General features: G+C 37.3%; 1 protein-coding gene across 2 annotated transcripts in view; it reads left to right on the top strand.

Annotated features, from left to right (window-relative positions):
• The window catches only part of NBEA (neurobeachin), a 510633-nt gene that overhangs the window by 445513 nt on the left and 42609 nt on the right, over window positions 1-22511 (top strand). For both annotated transcript variants that reach the window (XM_010572746.1, XM_010572747.1), the window contains 2 exons: window positions 3584-3736; window positions 14059-14226. In XM_010572746.1, coding sequence (XP_010571048.1) covers window positions 3584-3736; window positions 14059-14226 — 321 coding nt within the window. The remainder of the gene's footprint in view (window positions 1-3583; window positions 3737-14058; window positions 14227-22511) is intronic.

Raw genomic sequence — 22511 nt, forward strand, 5'->3', positions numbered from 1 at the left:
TTCTGGGACAACAGGGTAGACAGATATCTGGCAGGAAAGATGGTGTAGCTGAACCTCTTCTGGAATGGAGAAATGGGCAAGATCGTCTCTCCAAATGTGACCCTGAAACAGATATTTGAGGTGTTTGTTCCCTGTCCTTAGCAGGAAAAGCACCAAAGGATGGTCTCTCTCTAGCCATAATCTTTATCAGAATATGAACTGGCACAAACCCAGTCACGAAACAAAGAAAACCCTAACTCTGGCTGAGAAAAATGTAAATAAGGTTTTGAAAATAACTCTAGCCCTTGCTAGTGTTATCCTTTCCTTCATTCTTGTGTTCATTCTTGAAACTTTCAGTGGCTTCTTGGTTAAAGCAATTCTCCCTGGGCCCCACTTGTCATCTTGCCGTCTCCACCGAGGTTCACTCCTGTCTGCTCCTTCCTTTTCCCCGCCACCTCCCAGGCTCCGTCCTTGCTGCCCGCTCCGTCCTTGCTAATCCTTCCTCTCCTGCTTCTCCCAGCTTGTGCTTCTCCTAGCGAAGCGTGCTCGGGGGCCCTGGGGAAGGGAGCATTCGCCTTTCCATCCTCACCCGGCGCCTGCCGTTGCCGTGAGGTAGAAGAGACAGCTTCTTCATTTTTTCAAGAAGAGACGGCTTCTTCCTTTTTTCACAGCAGAATAAACAGTGAGCACATAAACCCAAACCTTTCTATCATACTCCTCGAGATGAGTTGCATTTTCTGTGCTTCTAAGTAGCTAAATACACATTTTGAAGATTTTTCCAACAGTTAGCAAGTTCATACTTACGGAGTGCCACAATATTTCATAATGGGTTTGTGTTTTAGTATATATTCATTCATTCTCTAGAAAAGAGAAGGGGATGGATTTATCTGAGCTATTTTTAAGCGTTGTGGTTTCTTAGTCTAGCCAATAGTGGAGACAGCAAAATTGCAAGAGGAGTATCAAATGCTACCAAAGAAAACTGAATGGTTAAAGCAAAGTATAGGAAATGTATAAGTATCTGGGAAAGGTCACATGTGACATTGTTCGTATCTCAAGAAAAGGTTCAATTCATGCTAAATAGTACTCAAATAAGCAAACAAAATTTTAGGCTGCACTAAAAAATAACAATGACGAGAATGCTGAGACTATAACACAGTAGGTTTATTAAATTTTTTGGAAATGCTATGTTTAGATTCATTACTTGGACTAAAGAAAAATAAAATACCAGGAGATGTGTAACTGAAATGATGAGGGTTCTAGAGAGAGTGTTATTTGAAGAGGATTTAAAAGTCTGGCACTGGTTAGTTTCCAGAGCACAGGAGTAAGACAGGTCAAACTAAACATATACAACACAATAAATCTTATGAAGAAAGTTAATCGCATGCTTTCTATTTATTCTATTTCTATTTATGTTTTCTGCTATACCAGACAAGGGAACATTAAATTACACTGAAAGCAAATAGCAACAAAGATAAAATTACTAAATGGAAATATCCTTAAAAATATTCAGTGACTTACATCCCTTTGTTTCAAGATACCCCTGAAGTCAGAAGGTTAGTAGAATTCAGTTAAACACTAGATGTGTCTCTGGGTAGCACAAACCTTTCAGATACGTTAGATGTAAAGGTTCACAATTAGATCCTAGGACTTACAAAACTGAAAAATGAAATTTAAGAATTAATGTATCTTTGATGGAATAAAAAACTGGCTTATTATGTGACATTACAGGTTAATACACCACCATGTTGCCTAAAAAATGGTAATAATTAAAAGCAGTGCTATGTGTTTCTAGGCTTTTATACAAAATACAAATAAGCTGCTTACTTTTTTCTTTAATAAATGCTGTTTCATATGAATATTGACTTTTAATTTAGTTTTGACTTTAAAATATTTCATCATTCTGAGGTCCTTATGAATTTTTCCTTTCTTTAAGGCAATGCTCTTAGTTTGTCAGTGATTTGTATGGTAGCACATGTTGGGTTGTGGCCAGCTCTTAGTCCCAAGTTAGTAGTAGTCTGTGGAGCTCTAGAAAGATTAATGTCTAGTTTTCTCCAACTGCAAGGATCGGTCCTTCTTCTTTGGGCTCCATTGGAGAAAACCAAAGGGCTTCCTCAGGAACCTGAGGGTTAGTGAATCCTGCTTAGGGGAAAGGGGAGAAGTTTGCTTTTAGAAATACTCTGAGTAAATTAGAGGTATTTAATCAAACTTAAGATTGTCAGTAAAATAATCTTTTTTCTTTTAACCTTATAGGATATTCAGGATTGATTTTAGTTTGGCTTTGCTCTAGCTGCTGTTTTATTATTTACTGCATGTAATATTTTAAATTTTTTTTGTCTTTTTGAAATTACAGCTCGTTTCATAATGAGCTATTCAAGCTCAGGCATGTCTCACTTGGTTAGTATTTTGCACTGGTTAGATATTGATTGGCATTGCATTTTAGTCTAATCTGAATTTGGACTCTTTGTAGTATATTAAAAATGATGTAAAGAAGCAAGTAAATTGCCTCCCTAAACATACTTAAAAATATAACATAAATAGTTTCTTTTTTAAAAAAAAATGAATAAATTTGAAACGACCATCTATGCTTTAACTGCTTTATTCTCTGTGGAGTTGCAGATCAGATTTAATTAGATAAGTTTGTCTCTGCAGTGATTTTTTTTTTTTTTTATGCTTCACATGTCTGCAGCCTTTGAAAGGACCACAAAGAGACTCAGGTTTCAGGTGCTGTGTCATCAGTTCTGATCATGTTACACAACTGAATGCCATAATGCTTTTAACAATGTAATTTAGTGAATTTAATCCATATCTGGATATTAGAAAAGAAGTAGTGGGCTTTAAAGCTTTTTTGTTATTGCAGTTCAATACCTGCTGCTAAAATAATAGATGGCAACAAATGGTGATATTTGTTATGTCAAAACGCATTTCTATATAGCTATCCTGGAAATTGGGAAAAACTTCACACCCTAACTGATCTATAATGTATTAATACACTGCAGATGATCTTTACTACTCAGTTATTGATCTCCACAGTTAAAATGTCATCTATTTCTGTTTTAAGGACATTTGTTTTACTGACATTTTTCTCTCCATTTATTTTTTCTTTTTTCTTACAGTAGAAAAATTCATTCACCCTGAATTCTTTTTCCTTATATAGGTAATCAAATTGCCACCTATTCTTATGCAATTAAAGAATATTGAGAAAGTAAAATCAAGACAGTGTTATATCAGCAACTTTTTTTCCCCCTTTTAAGTAGTTTAGTTAAACAGTGATTAAAAAATCCAACATATTTATAGTATTGAAGGCCTAGCATACAGTTTCTTGTACCTGAAGAGGTCTCCTTTATTGATATGCACAGCTTTTCCAAAGTTAGGCTTTTCATAAAAACAGATATGGGAAAAATAAAGATTGAATATTTCACGATGAAAAATATGTTTAACCGTAAGTACAAGAAAACAGATCATAAAACTTCTTAAACAAGTGCATAGAAACATAAACAGAAGCAGGAATGCTCTAGTGTGTACTACAACAGAGCCAGATTCTGGCAGCACCTCTTAGCATCTCCGTATAAATGTAAAGTCTCATTGTGTGTTTTCTCCTTGCTAGGAGCTAATTCCAGAGTTTTACTACCTACCAGAGATGTTTGTCAACAGTAATGGCTATAACCTAGGAATCAGGGAAGACGAAGTTGTTGTGAATGATGTTGATCTCCCTCCATGGGCCAAGAAGCCTGAAGACTTTGTCCGTATCAACAGGATGGTAAGCTGCACTTTAGTTTAGCCTAAGTAAGGAGTTCTGTGTTTTAACAAGCTCACTTAATGCTGTTTTTCATCTCTTTAGAACTAGATTTATAGAAATAAAATAGAAAGTGAAGGAGAATTTGCATTCTGTCTTGCTTGGCAGAACCCTTTATTTTACAATGGATTGTCCTTCCACATGCCCAAATCATGCAAAATGAAATTCAGTTATTTACTCTCTCATGAGAAAGCGTCAGATGGGTATGAGCTGGACAATACAGGATAGCCTGAAAAATTTCAGTGTGTTCCTCCTCACCACCTTCTACATCAAAAAAGAAAAGGTTATTATAAATGCTGGTATCTTGCAAGATATATTATATTCCTTACTCAGCTGAAGCTATGCACTTGCTGTTTATCAGAGATGAACTGGAAGTGTAGAAATGTGAACATAAGACAGCAACTGCAGTCTCTGAAGAAATTTTGCAGAAGAACTGCTCTGATGTAAATCACCATGAAGTCTGCAGAATTTAAGCATGAAAAACATTTATTTATGTTGTATATTTTTGCTTTAATTTGATAGATAATGAATTTCTTGATAGAGTTAATACGTATGTATGCTTCTAGTAATTTTTAGGAAAAACAAGGAATATTCTGATGTTTTGGCCAGCTATAGTTCAATTCATGGTTCTGTTCTGGAAATGGATGTCCCTTAAAATGCATATTGCTTGTCTTGCTTATAGAGTCAGGCCTATACTTTCAATAAGCTATGGGTTTCCATACAGTTGCAGAACTGTTCGGCTTGTGCGTTATTCCCTATAGTGCTTTTGTGGTAGCATTGTAAGTCTAGCACTTTGTTTTCTTCTAGTCAGTTTGGCAATTTAATTTCAGGAACTGTCTGTTTAAAGAAAATTGTTCTTCCGGAGCTGATAGAGAAAATAGCCATATGAAGTTCAAAAGAATAGAAGGCTATTATAAAAACAAACCTATTCCTAGATGTATATGATTTAGAAGCGCCCTCCATTTAGAAGAGTAAACGGTTTGACATATGTACAGCAGTCTCCTAAGGAAGTGATGGCAACTTCATCACTTGAGACATGAAATGCACTACACAAAGCGTGAGAAATGTGTTCCAGGGAGTAGTCCTTCATTGGTAGGAAGAAGCTGAACAACATTTTCCTTCTTTTTCTTGGCTGATTTCTCTTTTAGCTGCATATATTGTGACATTCTTCCTAAAAACAAGTAATTGTCACAGCTGGCGGCAATAAATTCAGGTGCAATTTTACTAGCAAAGAAGGAGGTGGCCTCAAAGGATCACTACACTCCTTTAGCATTCTCTAGCGTGGGATGCGCAATCACAGGTACGTGTCTCTCGAGTGCCCGTATCGCTGCACAGAGCCCTTTTTTTGAGTTGTGGTTGTGGCTCAACCTGAACTGGGCCCAGGAGTAAGCACACTGAAGTGGACCAAGAGGTTTAGTTCTGACATCTGTAAGAACAGAAGTGTGATACCTTAGTGAAAAAGGATAAACAAGCTGCCACCTATTGGGGAATATAATGAGAGATGCATATTAATGACTCCCTTTGGGAAATTTTATAAAGAACGTTCCTTCTTGTATCCTAAATTGCATTTTCTCCATCTTTCCTTTCCACAAAGATGGAATGATTAATAGGAGGATGAAAGTCGCTATATGATAAGAGATTACTTGAAGAAAAGCTTTAGCTTTAGTTTATTTGATTTCTCTTGTGCAATTTGTGCTTTTTAGAAGAAAGCATAGGATCTCTTTACAGGAAATTTTTGTGCTGTTGAAGAAAACGGCTGCTTGAGTGAATTTAGAGTATAGCATTTATGTCCCTTCAGAACTATACTTGCAAGAAAGGCTGATAGTTAAAAGCTGGAAATACCTTTTAAATATTAAGCTGTAATAGCACTAATGACTGATTCCATGTGTGTGTTAGTATGCTCAGATTGCCAGGAGACAGACAAACTGATGTTAAATTAAAGTAGTATTAGAATTACAGGCTTCAACTAATTGAGTATTTCACAGATTTCTAAAATCAGAAACGATCTCACGTATTATACCCTTCCTATACTGTCTTCCACCCCTGTCCCCACAGATGTGAGCATCCTGCCATTATTATACGGTTTTGCCTGGAGGCAGTTTCTGCATGGCCTTTATTCATCCCAGCATCTACTTTTAGCAAGAGCATGATCAGTAGTTAAAATTTGCTTCTACAGAGATACATGCTATCTTCAAGTGAGCAATCTGATGAAGTTCACAAATGATAATAAAGTTGGGAATTGCCTAGAAAAAAGGAGAAAGAGGCATAGATTTGATTGAATTAGATGCAGAAAATACACCAAAAATCACCTTGGGAGGAAAGAATTAAAGGTAGTCAATATGAAGCAGAAGTCTGGAAACAAAAACAGTACCAAAAATAGAGCAGCAGCGAGGGAAGGGTGACAATGAGCAGCAATTAGATTAGATAAAACTCTGTAATTCTATATTCACCAGAAATAAGTGTATTTTAATGCCATCTATGGAGAATCATTGCATCACAGAGGATGTAAACAGTTGTACCTGTCTATGGTCCTTTTGAGACTGCACCTGGAATATTGGATTCACTTCTGGGCGACTAGATGACAGAAGAAGTATTCACATTTGGATGGAGTTCAGAGGATAGAAGCAAAGTGGATAACTTTGGGAAGAGCATGATACATGCATAGTTTTTTTTAAAGCGTATTATAAAGTAACAAGTAGCTAAAGAAGGATAATCCCTTGCATGAAAATGCAGATAGTATATGTAGTAAGGAGTAATGGAATTACATTTTGAAAGTGTAATAATTTGAACGTGTAATAATTTTTCAGAAAAACTTCCTCATGTAGGGTTTTATTAGTGGATACAGCAAACTGCCCCTATGCTCTCTTTTTGGTCACTAGAACTAGACTGGCCAAAGTATGGAACAAATACAAAGTGACTGGAAAATTTGACATTCCCTACCTAATTCCGTGTTTTGAACCGTCCAGCAGATGTATTATTCAGTTAGGTCATCCCCAGGCGAAACGTTGGCTGTTATACAAGAATCTATCTTGAGAAAAAAAAAAAAAAAAATAGCCTGGGTGTGGTGCTGACGTGTAAAACACAGCAAGCTTGTGCAAGCCTGGAATTTCTACAGGAACTTAGCAAAGCAAGGAGAGAACATGTTTACAGGAAAGCCACAGAAAATTGAGGAATATTTCAAGTAAGTGTTATCCTGATCCATTTTCTAATGAAATCAACAGTAGTCACTTCATTTCAGTGGAAAGGATCCTATGTGATACCGCATAACATAGTGGGATCTTGTTTTTCCCTAGCTGACAATGTTTTCTTCTGTTCATACATATTTTTTGCTTGCTGCAGGCATATATAATGTGTAATTTTATGTGCGAGTAAATACAAATCCTTATATACAGCCTACTTGCACATTTATGAATGTAAACATTTTCTTTAAATAACAGCAAGAATTTCAGCTTTTCATCCTAAGACTTAGCAAGGCAACTAGAGAACAGCCTAGAAAAAGTCACAGAGGCACAGTGACATAAATCAGCGTAATTTAACCAATTGGTTAAGAAGCTTTACTAAAATCCTGTGCAAATTAATAAATGGCAGGCAGGGTTTTGGTGGTGTTTTATTCGATTGTTCAGCTGGGTGTTTTACACTTCTAACTAAACACAGAAATGGAAATGGTTTTCCATCCGAAGAGATTCCTTTCAACTTGTGAAAATTAGACTTATAAAGACTAGAAAAGACATTCAGTCAAGTTACTTTTAAGACCTATTACAGTAGCTTCTAAAGCACTCAGTGTATACATCAGGGATTGTTGTACCAGTTTTATTTATCCATACAAAGCTAGACTGATTACTACGGAGTTACTCATGAAACATTAATAAAGCACTATGTTCAATGCTAACATGATTATGGTCTGACCTCGGCGATGGCACAAAGGACAGAGGCAGAAAGTGTCCCTGATAACATTACCCTAATGCTGGGCTCATCAATCATAATCTCCCAGTTTACCAGGAAAAAAACCCCACGCATAAAACCTTCCACAGATGTGCATCTGTAGTCCTACTCAGCCTCTCAGTCCCCACAGACTTAGAGCGGTCCTGAGAGCCAGAAATAGAACAGATTCAGTCAGTAAGTCAAGCATGTTAAATCAAGGCAGGGAGCACCACTGCGAAACACTGAAGCAGAGCTTTTATAATAAGTATTCTTTAGTTTTGAAACAAAAGATGCAAGACTGTGTAATTCAAAGTTAATTATCATGATATTTTCATTATGGCTTATGCACATATTAAATTACAAATTACAGCATTGAGTAAAATGCATTCACTATAAATTACATTTTTGAGAGACTAAACGGTGTCCTGTTTTTGTTATACATATTTTGTTCCTATTACATAACTGTTACTAAGATTGAATTTTCTTTCTGTCTTTGAAATGATTTATTTGCGCTCTTCTGCTGCCAATTACATTTTTGTACAGTTCCCTGGCTATTCAGAAGCATGCATAGTATTTCATAATTAAAAAGCTTCTTGAATAGTCATTAGAAACATCTATTATGAAATCACTGTGCTATGAGGATCTGGAAGATTTATCTTTTCTCCTCATTGTTCAGCAGCAGTTGACATTCCTTTTTTACCAGATAAGCAGTAGATAAAATTTGATATTACTTCCTCAGTGGTAGCTTTGATTTTATTTTGTGTTTTGCCAAAGTTTGTTCTCAATGCAATTAAAACTCATTCAGCTAACAGGGGTTTCAATCTAATTTGGAAATGACAGTGATTTATTTTTTTTTAAAGCTTTCTAAATCTCTGAAGAATCTTATTTACATCTTGAAGACGCTCACATAAAGGACCAGTTTCTGTGCAGACATCCCTGAATAACCCAAATCTGTAGAATGCACTTCTGTGGAACTTTTATTAAAATGTTACTTAGTTTAAACAAACATAACTAATTTCAGATATCAGTATTGCCTGTTATTTTATGACGAGAGTCAAAGATTTTGCTCAGATAATCAGCACAAGAAATGGTAAATGAGGCAGAGGAATATTAGGCAGAGAGCATATCTATATTCAATGGCTGCAGAGGAGCACAGATGTAAGGGCAGAGAAGAAAAACCCAGCTCACAGGCTGAAAGGGACAATGGTCTGTTACAGAGCAGATCTACAGAACCACAGTGTCTCAGAGTAGTTTTAAGAAAATATTTTTAAATATCCTGAATATAAGTTAGTAGAAAGATGCTGCGACCGGAGTTCTTGGGGAGGCAGACGGCGTATAGCCGTGGAGGGGAGGGACACGAGGCAGGCGCTGCAGAGAGGGGCAGGGGTGGCGGTGGTCCAGGTGAGGGGCAGCATCGGAGCTCTCCTCTTCTCTGGGGACACAAAATACCTGGGTAACGCAAAAGGTCACGTTAGAAAGAGGGTGGAATAGTTTATTTTATCAGAGCTCCTGAGACTTTACACGGCGCACAGTGTGCATTAAAATAAAGACTAATGCCTCCTACTGGAATCACTGTAAAAAATAATTTTAACATCAAGTTCGGATGAGCAGAGAGGAAAGAGTGCAGTGTTCCTACTGCACAAAGGGCTGAAAAGAGCTATAGTGATTGATGCCACTAAACGGTGGCTTGGCTCATATTAACTTTATTTGGTTTATACATAAACATAAACTTACTGATACGTATTTACATTTTACACCACCACAGGTCAGATTTTCAGCCTATGGAACATGTGTGCATACACTTGCCTGCAAACACACAAAACCCGCAGTACTTTTACTTTAAAATACGTGTACACTAGATGTATAATGATGCTTGCGATTTACCTATTAGCAGTAAAAGTCATTCCATTGAAAACTGTGACATGGGAGAATCCTTACTCAAAACAAAACCCATGAAAAAATACTGACTGGAATGCTGCTGTTTGAAAATGAAGCCCTAGTAACAGTGGTTCTACAAGCAAGTTCAGTTTGAGAGTGCCTGAATAAAACTCGGTTTTCTGTACATTTTAAGTATAATAAAAAACAAGCTGGATATTAGCTCATTTCTGTTTAACAGTAATAATCTTTAAAACCCATAAATAATATTACATAATTATATAAGTAATAATTAAAAAATGGGTTCCTTCTATTTCATATTGAAAATATGCTCAAAAAATTAAAGGCCCCCAAATGCTTTACAGCCAAAATATTCTTGAAAAATGCTGTTCTTTAGGGTCATCACCAGCCTATTTTAAGGATATTATTGTTACCGTTTTCTGTATGTTGTTCCTACTGTACCTACAAATTATTTTTTACACAGAAAATTCCCTCACCCTATTCCCTACTGAGCATTGCATATTCTTGAGAAACCAAACGATGTACTGTTGACAGGGAACAGCTCATAAATTTTCAGGAGGCCCTTACACGGAGGGGGAGCAGCCTGTGCATTAGAGCAAATTAGGGAGAGGATTCGGCAAGTATCGCATGAGTGGTGTTGCAAAAGGACTTGGGAGAAACATCAGCAAACCAGGTCAGACCTGACATCAGAAGCTTTATCCTGACTAAGTGAATCCAGGTTATAAAGCCCACATCAGGAGCCTTGGCTGCGCCGAGGGCCAGGTAGGACTTGGTAGCCTTTCAGTGGCCCATTCTTGAGTGCACCCTACCTGCCGTTTGTGCTCAGCGCCGTACGCCACAGGACACCCCAATGGGGAGGACGTGGACATCCATGCATCATCGCATCCCGCAGCCGGGACTCCGCTTCACAGCTCCGGCTCCTCTCTCCATCCTCCGCTCTGGTCTCTGCCCCGAATCCCCCACTGCGCCGGTCTTCCACCGCACAGCGCCTGCCAGGCACGGCACTCTCCGTCCCCTCGCTACCACCAACATCCTCACAGCCTCCCCGACGGCAGCTCTTCTGGCTTCCGATTTTGTGCGGAGTTCTGAACTTTATAGTTCAAAATAATTAAAATCACTCCTTACAAATTTCCCCAAAGTTTCCCCAAGAAACTAAGGTTCTTCCCCAAGGGACTAAGGACACCAAGGTTCTTTAAAGAACCATTAGACCTATAAAGGTAGTACAATAAATCAGCTCAAAAAATGGGAGACAAAGACGTGACATGCTGCTCTTAAAAAGTAGCTCGTTTATTTTAAAAGTTATTAAAGAACCATTCATCCATGTGAAACAGAAGTTCTCCAAACCTGCCAGGGTCAGTAAGACCTTCTCCGGAATGACAAGCTGCTGAATAAGGGCTGGTCATGCAAGTAGAAACTGCCTCAGGGAAACATAGCATAGGCATTCAACCCTCCTAACCTTGAAGGTCAAAGAAAGTGTACCCCCCCAGTGAGCAAGACTGGCAAACTGGTAGCCACAGATGAGGAGAAGGCTGAGGTACTCAACAACTTTTTTGCCTCAGTCTTCACTGGCAAACTCTCTTCCCACACTGCACGGGTGTTGGACTAGATGATCTTTAATGGTCCCTTCCAACCCAAACGGTTCTATGACTCTAACACCAGAGAGAGGATGTTAGAGGAGATAATGGGTGAAATATGCTCATTTGACCCAAGCATTTCTTTTTAAAAATTTACTGTCCCACCTTTAAATTGTCAAATTTTTGCTGTTTTCCTGAAATGCTCTCCATATTCTAGAAATAATACTGCTATTTTTGACCAAAGCAAATGCCTAACAATTTTTTTGTTAATTACTTTTTAATAAATAATAAATACAGGTGCAAAAGAAACTTATAAATATGCAGAGTTTGGAGGAGGAAGAGAATGGCTAGGCTGCTCACTGTAAGTTGGTCGGAGATGGATGCTGGAAAGACAACAGGCTTTAAATTCTATTTTAAGTTTTATTATGTACAAAGGAACATTAAAAATTGAGCATTTAAATGTTAGGAAATGCTTTATTTATGGTTGCTGTGGCATACTTAATTTTATCCTTGCGTGCTATCATCCTGCATGCTAAATGAGGTAAAAGTACTATGAAAAAGATTATATGGGATAATGTAGTTGCTGACTATATCTTGTTGCACACGCACAATACAATATAATTCAGGATCTGGCATTTCTTAATTATCGATTGGGAGACATGCTTTGAAACCAAATAGTATTAGTTTAATAGTATTTAGTATTAAGTAGTATTAATGCTATTTAAATAATATTACTTGCAATTTGCATATGATGGCCTCTGATTTTGAAAAGGAAGAAACAAATTTTTATATGGCTCTCTGCAACATTTCTTTATAGCTTTTTATGTTATCCCGAACTTAAGCCCTTGAAAACTGAGCTCCATGTCAGCTATTAAGCCTGAGCCTTCCCATCCATTTTCCTCAGAAACAAGAGTCACTGGTTTCGGCTGAGAAGGGTCCAGTTTTCCACCAAAGCAGAGTTCCTCTTCCATGTGGAGCATGGCAGGGAGAACGTCTGAGGAACGGTTGCCTGATCACTCAGGGAGCCAGACCCGTGTGGCTGCCCTGACTGTGGCTATTCCTGGGGGTGGGCAGGGGGCTGCTGCCGGTGGGCAGTGCATGCGTTGTACTACGCACAATATCCCATGAGTAGCCCTGAAGCAGCCTCCTTTTGATGTAAATGAGTAAAATGAAAACAATTTTTTTCCCAAAGTTTATCCCCCTGTAAAATTTGAACTTTTCCTGGGGCAGACATGAAACCCTGTCCTAGCTGGAAGGTGTTTGTGCGAAGTAGTGGCACTGTGCTAGAAACAATGGAGGAATTAGGATTTCTCAGGGGAAGAGAAAAAAAAAGCCACAGTCTTTGAGAATGAAAAATATTAGATAATGTAATAGAGAGGGTTGCTGCCAGCTCTGCCTATATGCAGTGAGTAGTAGTAAGCTTGACATAGACGTTTACATAATAAATTGTATTAAGGCTGGGGTGGTTTTTTTTTCAGAGCGAGCCAGGCTCTTTTTAGTGGTGCCCAGTGACAGGACCAGAGGCAATGGGCACACACTCAAACACAGCAGGTTCCCTCTGGACATCAGGAAAGACTTTTTTACTGTGAGCGTGACCGAGCACTGGCACAGGTTGCCCAGGGAGGTTGTGGAGTCTCCAGCCTTGGAGAAATTCCAAAGCCATCTAGGGACAGTCCTGGGCAACCAGCTCTAGGTGCCCTGATGGAGCAGGGGGGATGGACCATGTTATTTCCAGAGGTCCCTTCCAAACTCAGCCATTCTGTGATTCTGGGTTGGTTTGTGGTTTGTTTTTTTTCTTCTAACAAACTAATTGGAAGTTAGTTGCCAGATCTGAGAACTGAACTGCACTTGTCCTGATCAAAGGGAACTAGGTATATGACACTGTACAAAATCAGGACTGTGACGGAGTTTGGGCAAAGACACATATAAAAACTTGGTCAATGAACCCTGAATCTTTATTTTAATACCAGTTCCTGTTTATCGCCGTTCTTCTGTGAAGGTAGCATTAGGAAGGAAGGAACGAGTGTGCCAGGATGGCATCTTAAATACATGATGCGTCTTTATAGGAGAATGATTTGTGTATCCAGGTATGGGCTCATGGGAAACTCAGATAGGTAATCTGGTTGAGGTAAGGAGAAACTGTGCAATGCCTTCAGCTTTCGAAAGCTCCGGTTCAGGCAAGGATCTCTCCTAAGGATGCCAATCATGTCTGATACAGGCACATTGGTTGGATCAGGCTCAACGGTAATACTATCATCATTTCCTCCATCTAGAATTAATCTCTTTCCATATGCTGAGCAAAGAATAGCAATCCTTGAACCAGTTTTTAAACTAGCGAGTTGCAGCCTGTGTTTTCTCCGGTGAACCAACCTAATGCCAAAACTGAGTGTGAAAAATGCTTTTCTCCTTTGAGAAATCAGTCACAATTCACATACTGAGTTCAGAACCTCATTTTGCCAGTACAGCTTTTTAATCCTCAAGTTTCCATTTTAGATTTAAGACTAATTAGAACTAGTTGGAAAATGAGTTGGAAGATTGGGTTTTTGAAATTGTTTTCCCATTTTCATCAGTTTTTCTTGACAAATTACCTAACTTATTTGACAAGCCCAAAAATTAATAATTAAAATCCTTGCAGCTAGGAGAAACCCAGTAGCTGAGAAGAAAATTAGCATGATATAAAGCTGAAGGAAAGAAGGATATCTTTTTAGTGTTTCTCTCAATATAATTAGTTCTGGTTTTTAATTTTTGAAGGATTTCAAATATATCAAATAAGCCTGAACAGGAAATGTAATGATACCCATTATGTTTCCTCAGTTAATAGGAAAAGGTAGGATGTAATTTAAGCATGAAATTGTGAGATGGAATTTACTTCCTAACTCTGAATTTCACTTGCAGGCCCTGGAAAGTGAGTTTGTATCATGTCAACTTCATCAGTGGATTGACCTTATATTTGGCTACAAGCAACGAGGACCAGAAGCAGTGCGTGCACTCAACGTTTTCCACTACCTAACGTATGAAGGCTCCGTGAACCTGGACAGTATCACTGATCCTGTCCTCAGGGAGGTAGGTGTTTACTGCCATTTTGTTCTAAAAACTACTGCCGTCTCACAAGAAATGGTACTTTTTCCATCTTTCACTGCTGGAGAAAATTGTTGTGTGTGACTTGATTCAGAACTTGGGCACTGGGTGACTTCAGAAGCAAGCGTTAAAAAACTAGCAATAAAACAGATGTCCCAAAGTATTTTGTTTGCTTGAAGTTACTAATATATTTAATGGTCAGTTTGATATGGGAAATTATAATGTAACGGATATATTGTAATATGTGTTCTGCTTCTTATAATTTACTTTTGTTAAGTTCACTTAGTAGAACTGAAAAGCTGAAAGAAAAAACTGCATCATAGTCCATAGGGAAAAAAATCTAACCTTTTCAGTCAGATAATGTTGGTGTGAACTTGTATCTGAAAAAGAATATATTTGCTAGAGTGACAGTAGCAATTATTCAGATTACTTTTGCATGAAGCACATAAAGTATAATCAAACTGTTACTAATATAGAAAATGTTTGCTATTTCTTGTGCATACAAGTATTTATGTATATATGTATGTGTGAAATATATATACGTGCGTATATATACAAGTGAGCATTTTAAATTTATCAGTAAATTAACAAAAAAATTGTACTAGCTATCCTGATACATGTTTCCTTCCAGTGACTGTATTTGTTTTTAGTAAGACTATTAATTTGAATGATCATTTTCTAATATCATCCATTCATTGGCTAAAACAATTGAAATTTGGTGAAAAGTGTGAAGAAGCAACAGCTGCTAGATGAGTACCGCTGTGATGAAGCTGTACACACAATCTTCCATTCCCGCAGATAGCTGCCATCTGCTGTATGCAAAACAGTAATAATTTATACATTGCCAGGCGATGGGGTTTTGTTTGTTTGTTTGTTTGTTTTCCAGTCTTGGAGACAGAAATCTACAGATTTGAGAAAGAGATTCTAGAAAGCATTCATATTCAGCTAAATGCTGGGGTTTGGCATGTTGTTTTTTAGTAGTGCATTGTTGCATCTTGTTACATTTGGTGCTTTTTGAGGAGCAGAACTAAAAAAACATTCAGACCCCTAGCTTCCTAGAGCTGGATTTTCACACCATGCACTGCAAAGCTTATATTGTGTAAACAGTTAGTATTTGTTTAGTTTTAAGAATGGCCAGAATTGCTTTGATCCTATTGCCTCAAATATTTAAAGTTAATGTCTACATAATGGTTTTCCAGATTTAAATCTTTCAGTACGAGAAGAGTCAGTAAGGTACAAAACTGGCGATACGAAGGAGCAATGCTTTTTAAAGCATAAAACAGGTGTCAAGCACCATGAATACAAGGGATTTGCATGGCTTAAGGTCCTGATTTGCATGGGCAGACTCCTATGCCTTGACTTTAAGGGTCTACTCCCATAGGGCAGCTTGTAGGATTGAGGTCTATCTGTCTGTCTGTGCACCTTATTTAACATCTTATGACATGATAAGACTCTTCAGCTCTCCTGTGGCTCTACTTACATGCATAACTTGTCATCAGAAATTTCAAGAAATTCACGGAGATGTTTTTGTTCACTCACTTGTACATCTAACCCATGCCCTGTCAGTCAATAGCATATAAACTTCTTCTTAGGCTATTTACACCATGTAAGCTTCTAAAAGCTCTACTTTATCTTCATTGCCACAAGTTAGATTAGTAAATAAAATTCACTGTTAGCAATGAGAAGGCAACATGTCGAGAAAAAATGAATCCTCCTAATTTTTGTTATATATAGATACGTGGAGTTGTATGCATGCATTTAAAAATAGTATGCTTTCTCCTTCAAGAGGTCTCAGACTTTGGTGATTTGTGGTTTGTCATAAAAAGGTTAAAAATAGTTTTTATTAATTTTTAATCAGAAATTACAATACACCTGTAAATATAGACAGATTTAGAGCCGCCTTCTCTTTCCCTGAGCTCTATTTATGAAACTAGCAGACATTCTCTGGCCAGTAATAAAGCATTTGACATCTTGATGGTCTAGTAGATCAGGTATTTGGATGTCATGTTTCTGTTACAAGTATATATGTTCTATATGCATTGGTTTGTTGGCTTTTTTTTCCCCACTTTATTCTGGCTTTTACTAGATACTCCAGAAAATAAATTAAAAGCAAAAAGACCTTTTAAAAGCCCCTGAAGATAACTTATAAATACAGAAAGGATAGGAACAGTAGCACCTTTAAAAATAGTGATAACAATTGTTTAGTATGTTTTACAGTGGCAGGTGGTGGTGTCTGGCATCTTAACTTAGAAACACTGCAATTTAAAATTAATTCAGCTTTGCAGTTATCCAGGAAAATGCATCTCTCAGTACCCAAATGCTCTTGATGTTTATTTTCTAAATAAACTGAAACATTTTTGTTCTGTCACACAGGAGATGGTGAATGTTCTCAATAAATGGCTGTAAAATAGGCCAATCGATACAACTTTATTGGCAGCAGCCATTATCAGACCAATGGGCTCAAATACAGCAGTAGCCTCCTCAAACTGTGGCCGGTAACTAATTTCATATTGAGTCCCAGCAGAACCTGTCCAGTGAAATAAGGCTCCAAATAAAAAACCCTCCCATTTAGGTCTGAGCTGATTGAAACACATCATTTAAAAAGGCAGATCCCGTGACCTGTTCGTGCTATACTTTGGCCCTTTCACTTTCACCCTTTGCTTGAGTACCTCACTTAACCACTGAGGAATAGGTTGTCCTTAACTTTCTGTGAAGAATGGCAAAGGAGTCACTTCAGTAGCCTTCTAGCTGGAGAAAAAAAAATATATTCAATGGTGGGATAACTCATCCCTGCCATTCCTTACATTTTTGTCACGTGTGTGGGGGAGCCCTCTAAGAACTCTCTACTGCTTAACACTGAAAATATGGCTATCTTGTGCTTTTGTTCTGTTTGGACCTATTTAGTAGAAGACTCTCCATCTGGCTTGCTTGCTTCATTTTCATTTTTTGCAAATTTACAATGGGTGAAACCGGAGTGCTGGGATAGCATTAAGTTTTAGATTACTAAAGTCTATGAAATCATATATGTCTGCCCCTATAATGACTCTTCCACAGCTTAAGATCTGCACTGGATGGGTAAAATATACATGTTTCATTTAAACATACTGATTTTGATTTTTCAAACAACTTTTTAATTTTCTGATACCACAAAAAATACTTGAGCGCTATAATTTATTTCAAGTAATGATGAGGGCAACGTAAAAGTTCTGACTGAAATGTTCCATGGAATGTATAAAATTGAATTTTGTTGTTTAGATCTTTTAGGATTAGAAATTGGGAAATTCTCCAGTTCTACCAGTTCTAATGGTCTCTCTTACTCTGCACGTTGCAAAATTGTTTTCATATTATAATATGGAGGACAAAAAATATGTAACAAAATAAACATTTTTCAGGCCCCAAATTAGTTTTTTTTTTTTTTTTTTGCAACCTTTTGTTTGTATTCTATTTGTAAATTTTTCCTTTTTTAAAGTAAAAGCAGTGAGGTGAAAGCTAAAACTTGAAGAACAGCTTAAGGATATTGATTCATTCTTACTTGACAGGTGAAATCATGGTTGCAGCACTAACCACAGCAATTACAGCATTAAAATGTCAAGAAATTAGAGGTCAGAATAACAGATAATTTTCTTCCTTTTGTCAGATTAAAAATTGACATTCTTTGACAGCACAGGATCTCTGGCTGAGAAAATTATGACAGCTTAACTCATCTTGTACTTGTAAAGCAGTAATTGATAATGAACTTTACCATGACAGTCTTCTCCTGTGGAGAAACATGACAGAACATCCCTGGTACAAAGCCTGTATCTCTTTTTAATATGTAAACAGTAGTTATATTGGACATTAGATGTTATTTGGAATTGTCTTTACTGTTAGTTTACATCATAATCCAAATCCTTTCCACTGGACAGATTTGGCTGACTTCAAGGGGTTGATGCTGAGAATGCTAATGTATAATGAACAATGTCAGAATTTTAGTTTGTTTATAGTGCTGCGATATTATCGGTTCACTTCTTTAGGAAAATATGGTTCCTCCCCTGGTTTCTCCCAGGATGTCTATAGATTTTAGGAGCCTCATTTTTCCCAAATGCCTGGAAATCTGAACATTCAAAAATCAATAGAGTTGGGTTTTCTTTCAAGTTAGGAACTTCTTTCTGAATGACACAAAGTGCTGTGGCTGAAAGGGAATCGCACAGTTATACTGGTCATTAGAAAATGCAACAGAAGAGCTAAAATTATTTTCAGTACCACCATGTAGATTAAATACAAAATAATTAAGTGGGCAGTTAGCGCATAATAGATTAATCACATGTAGTACTGAAAGCACATCTAGTGTGCAGAAAAGTACTATTTCAGGTTTTCTGATTATTTGTTTAAAATCATAGCCAGATTTCTGGTTACTTTTTTTTAGACATTCAGCTTGTTTGTGATTAGAAACGTTTTGAAAAATCCAGCGAAACATCGTATTACACAGCTATTGGTTTGCGCTAGACTTGAGGCTAACTTTGTGTCATCCCTGTGTTCTACGTGAGCTGCAAATGCAGCCTCGCAGCGCAGTACGGCGACTTTCCTGCAACCGCTGCATCTTCACCAAATGCTCGCTTCCCCCCCAGTCCGATGGGAATTGCAAGTGCGTAGGAAAGCAAGGCGGTGTGAAGCTACTGGGCTCCGATATTTGTTCCGAGCAGCCACCTGTCAAAATACCTGAGCAGACTCGCAACTCACACGGCAAATTGAAAAATGATTAAAATTGCTAGTGTTTGACAGGCAGTTGCTGCACCCGTAAACTAATCCTAGTAGGACGGTTTTGCTGGCAGCTAACAGAGCATATGGCCTATGCAATATTTATTTCTTTGGTGGTGACTTGATATTTAGCATATTTAAATAATTTGAAAAGTCATAATGATGCGGTAGTCTTGCAGTGCTTTTCAGTTACCCTCATTTCTGGGTTTTATTTTTCCTCTTATATTTTCTTCTGTTATCTCTTTCTTTGATCTGACAGGAATAACAAAGCATCCCTCTGGATCTGCTATAGTGAAATATGCCCACAGGAAGCAGAGTAGATCACATCAGTTTTCACTTCTTTTTTTTTCTCCTTTCCTTTTTTCCCCCCTCCTTGCTGAAACACTCTTTGCTACTACAGACGGCTGACATGATAGGGCTGTCAAGACTCAGCAAGATAGATATATCTTTAACAAAGGGAGCTGGAATGCTAGCCTTTCCCTGGTGCCTGAACCTGGCAAATTTATGAGGAAAAAATTAACACACTATTCTAATAGCACTGTATAATGCTTTCAAAGTAATGCCAGCCCTTGCAACCATGTGCTTGTTCTTGCTTTCGCTCGGAGTTCTTCTTATTTATTCTGATTTCATTTTTAACTTGTTAGATCTTTTTCTTCTGGGCGCTCTTTCTTTGATGTGACAAGAATATCAAAACCACCCCTATGGATCTGCTTGATTGAATTGTACCCACAGCACTGGCCACTTACATGTTCGGTTGTGCTTAATTGCCTCCATACAAGGGATGGTCTTCGCTTGCTTTCTAGGAGCAGTCCCGCTTAAGCATGAATACGGATAGTGGTGAAATAGGTAGGAAGCTGCAAGTAGTATCAATATCCACTTTTTTCAAAGTTATTTGAAGGAATCTGTATAGCAAGAACAGTTATTCAAGTAAAAGTCATCATCAAAGTAGAAATTTTTTTCTTACACCCTAAGGGCTCTGTTCTTCTCTAAGAAATGTGTATTTGCATCCTGTTGATTTTTGTTGAAAAGTCTACATCTCCTTCCCTCCCAAATACTGTGCTTCCCAGACATACAAAAGAGGGATTTTTCTTCTGAATTTATATTGTTTTGGAGAAAAACACCTTAATTATTTTATAGTCTTTTTGGCCTGTGACTCTGTTTTGTATGCGTTAAGAGATTATCAACAGAAAACTAAATGGATTTTTGTGTTTCACTCTGGGAGCATCTATGGATATAATAATTTTTATGTCTTTCCAGTGAGCTTCAGAGCTCAGTATCCTTGTCTGTAAGTGGGAAAGGAAGAGTTTTTACTTGCTGTCACTTTGTTACGATAGCTCTCTGTAGATCAAGAAGAAAAGCAGGGATTTTTTGAGGGTAAGATATTTATTTCTGTAGGTAAAGATTCCTGCAGAAGGCACTGAATACAGGAGGAGACACGTTAAATCAGAATATTCAATAAGGAATTAGCGTAAATTGCATGAGGTCAGTTACCACACAGTAATTGCCCAATGTATAGTCTTGTTTCTCGTTCAGGGGAAAGGGCTTTCAGAATACTGCAGAATAACTGAAACATTTTAACTATGCATCCAATTTCACTATGAAATAACTTCTGGGGAGCACCTACCCTAAGTAACACAAGCCATTTATGACAAAGAGTCAGAAATCATGATCTGATCCATAGGATTCCAAATTTAAAACATCCTTCTACCATTGCTTCCACCAATTATCTACAGTTAGATTAATGATTGATCATGGTATCTCCTGTTAATGAATGTATGAGAGATGATCAGGTAGTCAGTGTTTTAGTGAATCTGTGCTCATCTGAGTTCATGACATTCCTGGGTCATGCTGTTATATGTTTATGAGAATTCAGAATCTTTTCATAGTCAAGAAAATACACAGTTCCTGGAAGTAAAACAAATTGTGGCGTACAGGTGGTTTTTTGGTCCAAAATGTCATAGCAGAAGGTTTGGGATTTGTTTATTATTCGTTGTACTTGCGCTCAAAAAGCTCGGCATCCAGACAGCGCTAAGCCCTGCCACTTACCGTACATCACCAACCATACACTGAGCACTCAAACTGAAGAACTGCCCATAACTTATTTAGCTGGTGAGACTTCAACCAGCTTGTTTGATAAATATTTCAGATAGTTCATTCATCAAAGGAATACTAGGGTCGGTTTGTAAATAACTCATATCCCAGAAGAATGTCTCGCTCTACTTTGAGTATTATTTGGAATAAATTGTTTGGCCAGGTCTCATCTACGTTAGAAATTTCATATGCATTTTTATCAGAACATCCTGGAGTCTTACTCAAACTGAGTTTAATGTTTTGCTGATAGAAAAAAAACATCATTAACTGCAATTGCTCTCTTTTATCGCAGAAATATATAAAGTATAGGTCTTGTACATGGAAATTTCTTCTTTATTGTCTGGTTATTTTGCTTTTTTTCTGTATGGATGACAGGTACCAATTATTGATTTTTAAAATTAGCAACAAGCATTTCAACATACACTTAAAAGTAATCTTTTATGTGAGAGAGACAGAGAGAGAGAGAGATGGGGTGAAAATTACTGCAGCTGATTTTAACAGAAATAGCTGGAAGGGGCTTCTTTTTTCCTATTAGCACAGATTTCAGTTATATTACACTGTCATTACCTCAGCATAAATTAACTATTATTCAAAACATTTCACACACAGCAGTTTATTGGAACAGATATTACTCAGTCTAAGTATCTAGTCATTCACTTAGAAAGATGCAAAGCTGAGCTTTCTAAATGTTTTAAACATATTGATAATGTGCCTCTTTAATGCCATTTTGAAGCCTGTGTACAGTATATCTATATTATTGTTTTCAATTTATGTCAAGAACAAAGTGAAGTTTTGAAGAATGTGTTCTGGGAAATAATCCAAACAGAATTATTTCTTTATAAGCTAAACCCTGAAAATAACTGAGAACATTTATTTTAAATGTAACAGTATAACCTGTTTCCAAAACTGAAATTCTAATATACTCTGAAGCTTCATGAACACTCTATGAGACACCTTTCAGTACGTATGTTTTACCTACTTCCCTGACAGTCCTTTTTCAGCTGTTAGTTTTGAAGGTTTGCCTGTTCTCTGAGATAGTTCTTGTGTCCTGCAGTGGATAAATTGAAGGCTGGCAGATGGTTGGAGCCTCATCACAACCACAATTTGTAGTGAAGAGTATGTGCTTTGCAAATCTCAGAGCACCTTCTTAAAGTGGGAAGAAGGCAGATGATTTGTGATAGAAAGATGAAGCTGAGAGCAAAGAGATAAGCCAGCATTTACTTTCTGTTCAGATAAAAAAGAAAACCACTGATGTTATATTACCACATTCTTAATGCATTTTATTTCATTAACACAGGAAGATTTACTCATGGTTTTGCTATTTTTTTTTTGACAAAGCAGAAATAGAACATGAAGTCACATTTTTAATTTTGTAAGTTGCACTTTTAATTTTGTATACTTTTATATTTATAAAACACAAACAAAATACGCGTGCTAGTTAC

The sequence above is a fragment of the Haliaeetus leucocephalus genome, unplaced genomic scaffold (assembly GCF_000737465.1).
Source record: "Haliaeetus leucocephalus isolate CR32 unplaced genomic scaffold, Haliaeetus_leucocephalus-4.0 Scaffold351, whole genome shotgun sequence".
Classification (NCBI taxonomy): Eukaryota; Metazoa; Chordata; class Aves; order Accipitriformes; family Accipitridae; genus Haliaeetus; species Haliaeetus leucocephalus.